The sequence below is a fragment of the Mirounga angustirostris genome, unplaced genomic scaffold, assembly GCF_029215605.1.
Source record: "Mirounga angustirostris isolate CCGP_5_RB_7025 unplaced genomic scaffold, mMirAng1.0.hap1 SCAF_3, whole genome shotgun sequence".
NCBI lineage: Eukaryota > Metazoa > Chordata > Mammalia > Carnivora > Phocidae > Mirounga > Mirounga angustirostris.
Window position 1 is genome coordinate 2720236 of NW_026991711.1, and position 9026 is coordinate 2729261.

The following is a 9026-nucleotide window of genomic DNA, read 5'->3' on the forward strand; positions in this document are numbered from 1 at the left end:
GCAGACAAAACGTATATTCCAGAGTGATTTTTTTGAGGCCATGTTGGATGCCTTTTAGATTTACTTTGAGAAATATGGGACATTTCAAGATAAATGAACAAATCCCACACCGAGGGCCAGGACCCTGAATGATATTAAGAAACAGGACGAGAGAAGTGAATTTTTCTTTGGGTGTACATCTCTTTGCTTTAGATATCCAAAGCCCTTGCTTTGACCAGCGTCATCAGATAAGAAGAGCTATAGCAGACTTCCAGTCAGCCGTCCTGGGGGACAAGAGACATCACAACCACCCTGTGTATCGCGGGCACGAAAGCTGATCCTTCAAATTCGCCTGGAGAAAACAAGCTCAGTAGGTGTCCTGCTCGTGATCTGTGGTATTCTATGATGCTTTCCTTAAACTGAGTTCTTCACTCTGCTCCTGATTTATCTGTCTGCTGCTGGTCCTTGTTGCCCTCTTAGAATCGATCTAACTCATTTGAAATTGTGCGCCAACTGACGTTAGTTTGAGACTGTTCTTCAAAGAAAAATTTTAGTTATATTGAGCTGACCGCTTCTATTGGCTCAGCATCTAATTAGATACACCTCTAATATCTGACTGCATATCATGTTTTATGTCCGACGTCTAAACAGCTAAAATTAGCCCGGTCCTTCGACATCACATTCCTGAGCTGCTCGGAGGTGGCAGGTGGCCCTTCAGCTCACGTTTGCTGTTCCAGAGCCCTGCGGCTAGTGAGCGAGGCCGTCTTGAGCAGCCTGGAGATCCTGCAGAAACCTGTCGGATCCATGCTCACTCGAGCGATCACTCCCTCATGTGACGATACTTCCTCTCTAACTTCTGAACTATTTGCTCCTCATATTAAATGATTATGAAGTGGAAAAACAAATTGAAATATGATTCAGATGAGTTACAATATTTTTCCATGAGATCACTCCATTTAAACTCAGATTTCAACTTCCAGAAGACAAAACGGATGGGTGGCCCTAAGAGCTCAAAGAAGCAGTTTAAAAATGGGCGATTTGGTTTGAGGCAGTTGGTAGGAAAATACTCTCCTTGTTTACCCCTGGAAATCTACAGATTCTTCACCTCTGCCAATTTCTCAAGATTCTGACTAATGGGAAAGTGACCTCCTTACTTGGTCACAGCTGTGTGTTGTGACTGGTGAGCGTGAGCCCCCATCCAGGTGACACGGGGTCACCGCCACCCAGGCCTCGCGTCTCTGCGGGGGCTTCCTCTCTCTAGCTCCGGGAGCTTCCTTCTCCTGGATGTGTAGCTCAGGCTCCGAAGGACAAACTCTCCCTCTCTGTGACGGCTCTCACGCCCTCCTTCCCTCGCTCTCCTACAAGGCAGCGGCCTCGGGAATGTGTGTGTTTGTGCATGTTAACATGGTGACGCGGGACACGGTGCGCGGACTAAGGGCCCAGACATGTGCATACGGTTCCTGAAGCAGATGTCCTCAGACTTCAGCAGCGACGGCTGCGTGTGTGATAAACACATCTATCTCCACGGCCGGGATCTGCAGGAAGTGGACCCTGGGAAATCTCCTCGCGGGTCCTTGTGAAGGAGGCTGGGAGGCAGGCTGCTCTGTTTATTTTTGTATGCCACAAGGAGTAAAGTCAACTGGGTTAGAAAAACACATTTTATTGCATTTGGAGATTTTCTCATGGACGAAGCCTATCTTGTCTTCTCGTTTCTGTGTGGATTGACTTCAGAGAATTTGGGAAGCTGCACGAATGTTTGGCAGGGCTTCATCACATCCGTGTTCTCGGCTGCGCTGCTCTGTCTGCAGGTTCCAGTGAAATTTCGAGGCCGGCTCTTATTGAGCATATCTGAGCAACACTCTAGCTTTTTATTACAAAGCAATGTCTGGCTTCGGCAAAGGAGCTTGGATGCTGAGGCCAAGTCCAGAGGAACGTTTACAAAGGAAGCAATCTGTCCGATATTTGACCGGGCTCCGGGGCAAAAGGACGCACGTACAGTCTGCCAGGCTCGTGGGGCAAACAGAACAGGAGGCCTGGTCAGAGACGTTTCTGTAAGTCCTAAACCTATTGCTTAGCACGCGTACCATGTTTTAACATCCCAACCGCAGAAGACACTTACGGGAATTCCGTCGGCACCAGGGAATCCAGAAACACCTCTCGCTCCCTGTAAAGAAGGCGGACGAACTTACCGAAGGTCGGGATGCCCACCGCCCGTCACAAAGTGGAGGGAGGCCCAGCAGTCACCGTACCACGTCTCCTTTCGGTCCTGTGATCCCGGGTGACCCCCGCTCGCCCTTGTCACCTTTGCGGCCCTGTAGTCCTGGGAATCCCTGCAGGCCTGGGGGCCCGGTGTACCCCTGGGGGCCCACTGGCCCGGGCTGGCCCTGCAGAAACAACAGAGTTCGGTCACCACTGGCCGCTCCAGACGTGCATTTTCCACTGGGCTGCTTCTAAAACCATGCTTTTCATTCTCAAAGAGCTACAACGTTCCGAGAACATTCTGTGTCAACTTCCATCTCCTGCCAGAGTTGCAACAGAGTGATTTCTGGCTAAGACAAGACCTAGAGTTGAAAAAGAAAAGGCATGTTAAATGTGAGAAAAAATCACCCCAGAATAAGTGATGTTATTGCAAAATGCTAGTATTGGGTTGGGATGAAGGAATCAACTTACTTGGCTTTTTTAAAGGAGTATTTTCAGTTAAAAAGAAAACTGCAAGCAAATGTCTAAGATTGTCTCTATCTCACTATAATGCATGCGACCGGTGTAGAACTGTGTCCTGCACCACGTATCACGATGATCCCCAGATGTCCAAGTGATTTGATCTTCTCCCCTGTCTGCACGCACACTACTCACACACACAGAGCAGAATTACAGGTTCCTGGAGCCTATAAAGATCTATGCCCACAGCCATTGGGCACGGACGGCTGTTATCAAAAAAAGACAAAATGCTGAGCAGGCAAGGATGTGGAGAAGTCGGAGCCCCCAGCCCTGTGCTGGGAATGTGGAATGCTGCAGCGACGGGGAGCACGTAGCAGTTCCTCTAGGAATGAAACAGAGAACGGCCCTACGGTCCAGCAGTTCCACTTCGGGGGTAATACTCAACCGAGCTGGAGGCAGAGACATGAACCTGTATTTGCACACCCGTGTTCACCGCGGCGTCTTCCACAAGAGCCAAGGGGCGGAAGCACAGCGTTTGCTGGAGGACGAGGGATAAACACAACGGGGTCCATCCATGCCACGGACTATTATTCACCTGGCCGAGGGGCATGGGGCTCTCACCTCTGATTTTCGGTACCCTTCCTACACTGCCCACTCCTTTCGGATGTGGGGCCCAGGCGTGGGGAAGTGGAGAGGAATTTCTCTGGGGTGGAAGATACGGATGGAGATTAAGGTAGAGTTGAAGGATGTGATCTACCCCAAAGCTTGGGATCCCCGCCTCCTCCAACAAAGGGGAGTTATGGGAAGTCTCCGTAGGGCTCCCTATGGGCCAAGGTCAGTTTTGGAGTCGGCGGGTTCTCCTGCTCTACCCTCCATGTGTTCCAGAGGGTCCAGTCAAGGCAGAAATCACCAAAGAGTCAGTCTGAGCACAAGTACTATACATAGTGGTGAAGCCGGGGTATTTCACATCTTCAAAGAATGGGGGGAAGGGGGCCGTGGCCCCTTGTTTGTCCCCTCCTCCTTGAGGAGGGTTGTGCTGGAAGGTGGGCAGTCCAACCTTGGAAACACGAATCCTAGGCTCACCCTAGGCTAGTGCTCAGGGGCCTCTGCTGGCTACATTTGCTGTAAGTTTGGGGACAAAACAGGCTTTGACTCCCATTTTTATGGATTTCCCCCAGTTGTGCTCAGTTCTGTTTGCAGCTGTTAGACTATCACCGTCTTGTGATGATGCAGTCCACCCCTAAGCCTTCAAATGCCCCTAATCACGGTGAGGCTTGTAGCTTGTCAGTGTTTACATGAGCACCCTTTGGGGGATAAAGTGTTGCTCCTTAGTACCGTCCTTGTTACTGTCTGCAAACTTCATCTCCGTCTGGGGGGATTATCGTACGCAGACAACTAGGAGGGGGCATCTGCTGTCAACCAAAGCAGAATGCATGCGTCTTCGAGATGAAAACCCACATTTTCCTTGTGCACTCGTTCACCTTCTCCTCGATTCCCTTTGCTGGGAAAAGTGATAGCGACATCATGTACTCACTTTCCTGCCATTGTCAGGGAACTTCTCTTTAGCCTTTGTTTCTCGGATGGGAAGTCTGGCTTTGGGAATAAAACCAGTCTTTCCTTTTCTGGAGCATGCTGTCACTGTGAAGTTCCCATAAGACTAGCCATTTTAAAGGGCTCCCAGCACATTCACAATGCTCTCTATCCACCAGCTCTGTCTGGTTCTAAAACATCACCATCGCCCCAAAAGGCAACCCCGTACCCACCAAGCTGTCACTCCCCACCGCCCCTACCCCCCCTAACCCCCCAGCCCCTGGTCCCCAGGCAGACTGGCATCTGCCCTCGGTGTTGATGGGCTCTATCCACTCTGGGTACTTCCAGTACACGGAGTCACGGTATGTGGCCCTTGGTGCCTGGCTTCTTCCACTTAACACAACTTTTCTGAGGTTCTTCCGTGTGGGAGCACCTCCCAGTGCTGCATTCGCTTTCATTCAGTGGACGGACGACCACAGTTTGTCCATTGGTCCGTTGACGGACATTGAGGGTGTTTGCACCTGAGGGCTGCCGTGGACAGTACTGCGGTGGGTACGCACACATGGTTATTTCTGGAGCACCTGTTCTCAGCTCCTCAGGGTATAAACTTAGGAAGGGAATCGCTGCACCTTCTGGCAATCCCGTTTCACTTTTGGAGGCCCCGCCTTGCTGGTTTCCACAGTGGTCGTGCCGTGTGCATTCCCAGCAGCAATGTGTGAAGGTTCCAAATTGTGCCACGTCCTTGCTGGCACTTGCTTTTTTCCATTTTCCAGAATTATAGGCATCGCAGGGGGTGTGAAGATGGTGTCATTCTGAAGAGATTATCTTGAGCTTCTCACAGATGGAACATTTCACAAATTCCACCCAGCTTCCGCCCTGGGGAAGGGCCAGGAAGGGTCTGAATTCGACCTTTGTCCCCGGGGACTGGACACTCGCTCTTGCCCATAGGACACACCCTGTGCGGCTGTGGCTAAAGGGGCATTGACGTCAAGGTCAAGGACCTTGCTATGCATGTTTCAGTCATCAGGTCTGAGAGTTCCCCGAGGATATCCTGCCCGCCCGGGCACCTAGTGTGTTTGTAAAGAGCGGCTGGAATGACCAAGGAACGAAAAGGACCTTCCTTTCTGCTAAAATGACCATCAACTTCCATCCTGAGTGGGAAAGTCACAGTCAGAAAACCTATTTCCAGTTCTTCCCTTCCTTCTGTTGGAAGTGAAGTTAAAAACAAAAATTACCCCAGGAAGTGTAGGACTCTAGTTTGAATAACTGCACAAATCTCTAAAGCTCCTAAGATTCTTGCAATCTACTTGATACAAGTATTTCCACAAAATGTTTGTCAAAAGCCAGCAGACACCGTGGAAAGGAGAGACCATGTACCGTGACCCCCGCCCACCAGTCTGATTCATATCCATGTGTTACTTGCTGGGAAACAGGACAAAGATAAGCACCATTTAATTATGTATCTTCTGGGGTGAAGCACTGTTACAGGTCTTAAAAAAATGCTTATCTCATGTTACCCCCATGCCACATGCATACTGGCCATGACCCCCACCTGAGAGGAGACAACAGGGGCTCAGGAAGGTCCTGCACAAAGAGCCAAGTGTCACACAGGTCTGGGAGTGGGCGATCCCCAAGCCTTCCATCTGCCATCACACACCGCTGGGAGTAATGGGAGCGGGCGATCCCCAAGCTGCATCAGCACCACTTGGGAGCCTGCGAGAAATGCAGAGTCTCAGGCTCGGCCCAGACCCTCCTGAGCTGCAGTGAACACGACCCCCAGGAGGTTACTTTGTGCAGTAAAGTGTGAGGATCACTGCCTGATACCACCCTCCTTCCTTTCCTGACATTCGTATAGAAGGACTGGTATCTTTTAATAAAAATCTCAAGCATGAAGTTGGATCTTAGAAGAAATGTTCCTCTTCCTGCACCAGGCAGAGGAAAATGTAATATTTATGTGTGTTAAGGGCTATTTCTAATTCAATTTTCTGGGTCCTGTCTGCAACAGACCCGAATAAACTTTGATCCCTGGGAGGATGGACGGCTGCTCCTCACCTCTCCCTCCTTGAAACCAGTACGGGAGTGTGTGTGGGATCCGGGGTCAGCCTTGGAAGCCGAAGTCTGCAAAGGCGGAGGGAATGAGTCCAGACTTGAATCCACATTGCTTAAATACCACGGCTGTGGACAGAAGGCACTTCAAGCCCTGAGACGCTTACTGAGCCTTCCTGCACGTGGAGTGTTCACTTCCGAGAAAAGGTAGACTATCCCCAGCTATGGGCACACGTGGAATGACTCCGGACCTTCAGATCCTGACATACAGGAGCGGGGCTGATGACCATCCGGGCCTGGCAAGGGTCGTCTCCCATTCACGCAACTCCAAGGGGTGCCTGTTTCTATCCGTAGCTTATCAGCCTTACAGGACACAGTGGGGAGGAGGGTAAAAAGAGCTTCCTCTGTCAGGGACGGATAAAGAGGAATGTTTCCAAGGACAAAGCCCGCTTCGCTGAACATCAGGATTTTTAATTTATGTACAGTATTTTCCTGGTAGAACAAGCTCTTCATGACTTACTGGCCAACACGTGAATAGTAGGAAATCCCTTCTCTTTCTGAAGTCTGCTTTTCCTGTCTTGCCTTTTATGGGCAGCGGGCCCCCGCAGACACCCCATATCCTCTCCAGTCCCCTGGGCAGCCCCTCCCTTCCTCAGCTGTTGGCAGTGCGTCCCAGGCCTTCCCGGCCCTCCCGACGCTGCCCTTCTCCATGACCCTCTGGGGATTCCAGCCCAAGCCCCAGCTCATTCGAAAATACGTAAAACGGCCCAGAAGCTGGGAAGGACTGCTTTTTCGGGATCCAAAACACCAGTTAGAATGAACCATGCTTCTTAGGGATAATCATTACCATTTGTGAGCAGTTTTTGTGACGACCGTGGCAGGATGAAGGAACACCGTGTTCCAAGCTAACGGTAACATGGAGGTGTTTGCACGGTGCCTACACAGCAACAGCCAGCGAACAAGGGGCAGCTGCCTAATCCACGGGAAGTGGACGGAGCTCATGCTAAACCTGCCACCTTTTGTCTAGAGTTTCTTACTTGATATAAGAGAACGTCAGCCCCGCCCGTGGTACTATTCCAGATTAAGGATCCCACCTATCTGAGGAGGGATTGTACGGGCCTTGGGACTCCTGCTCTCCAGAACCATCTGGTACAGATCGTAGCAGCAGATCTGGGCAAAGGGGACACATCGGCGTGTAAGGAAACAGACCCTGACCCTGACCTTGCTCCACGTACAAACGTGTGGTCAACAGGGGTTGTAGGCCTGAACATAAGCGCTAAAACTCTAATCTTTCTAGAGGAAAACACAGGGAAGAGTATTTGTGACTTTGGGTTAGGCAAACATTTCTGGATGTGACACAAAGATCATGAACCATATAAGAAAAACGTTGAAAACACTGAAAGGTTTGATCGTAAAGATACTGTCAAGAAATAAGGAGCAGGCCGCAGACTGGGGGACGTATTTCTGATAAATGATTTTTGTCCAGAATACAGACAGGACACCCAGAAACCAAGAATAAGAGACAACCCAAGTGAGATCTGAACAGGGGCTTGCTCAGAGAAGGTGAGCAGGTGGAAACCAAGCGCACAGAAGCAGGTCTGCTCCGCTAGCCACCAGGTAGGTCCACGGTAAGGACAACTGTGGCCCCGGATCACAGAGGCAGACCGCCACGCGGGTCCTGCAGGGCATGTGGAGGAACCCGCTGGTGCGGATGCAGAATGGGGCAGCTTCTCTGGAAAAGCATGGCGGTTTCTTATAAACGTACGCTTACCGTAAGACCTGTAGGTAAACGTTCATAGTGGCTCGATTTATTTTAGCTAAACCCCAGAAACAACCTGAATGTCCACTGGCTGATGAGTGGACCAACTGGTACGTTCACACAGCGGGCCACCGCTTAGCCTCATGAGCACAGCGGTGAAGACGGATCCAGAGGCGTTCTGCTAAGAGAGGGAAGCACATCCCGCCCGTCTGGTTGATAGGACGCTATGCTGTCATCTGATTTATGCGACATTCAAGAGAAGGCAAAACCAGGGACGGGAAACAGAGCAGTGGTGGCCAGGGGTGGGGATGGAGGGAGGGAATGGACTCGGTTCATATCGCGATTCTGGTGGTTACTACATAGCTGTACTCATTTGTCAGTATTCACTGAATTGCATGGAAAAGCTATGGTGATAAAATATCCTAAAAACAAAGGGACAAACAGAAAAGGAGAAAAGCAGAGTTTCAGAAGATAAGGCCTGACGTTCATAGGCACATTTTTCACACGGCCAAGTCCTTCTGGTACATCCCTGTAAGTGAATTTACAAGATAGATAATGTTTTGGAAAGAAAGAAGAGCGGACACTTTCAAAATGCCTTGTTAAAAAACACTAAGTCCAAAGCTTTTTCTGCAAGGGAAATGAAAACAACAACAACAAAAAACAAACCCACACAAATGAAGGCCTTGTCCGGAGTCCGCATCTGGAATCTGATCTGTGGAGCGCAAGGTGGACAGAAAGGGGAGCCGTCCAGCACCCACCCGCTGAGCCGCAGACCCGGAAGCGGGTCAGGACCAAACCAGGTTCAGGAGCCAAAGACAGGTCCAGGACGTCCCTCGCCTCCACGGGGCACAGTCTTCATGAAGAACAAAACCAGACGCGTCACCTTTACTGAGATGCTGCTTTACAGTTTTACCTGAAATGATCTGACTTGGACGGATTCACATTTTAAAGCAGAGAAACGATGGGTCATCTCCTGGTTCCTACCCATAGGAGCAAAATCTGGAAACTCTGCTCCTTATTCTAAAAATAGGCAGCACGTGGGCCGTCACACTCG

General features: G+C 50.3%; 1 protein-coding gene across 3 annotated transcripts in view; it reads right to left on the minus strand.

Annotated features, from left to right (window-relative positions):
- Positions 1-9026, minus strand: part of COL4A2 (collagen type IV alpha 2 chain) — a 166389-nt gene that overhangs the window by 57708 nt on the left and 99655 nt on the right. For all 3 annotated transcript variants that reach the window (XM_045869703.3, XM_045869702.3, XM_064585905.1), the window contains 2 exons: positions 2229-2363; positions 2099-2143 (listed from right to left, as the gene is read on the minus strand). In XM_045869703.3, the coding sequence (XP_045725659.1) occupies positions 2099-2143; positions 2229-2363 (180 nt within the window). The remainder of the gene's footprint in view (positions 1-2098; positions 2144-2228; positions 2364-9026) is intronic.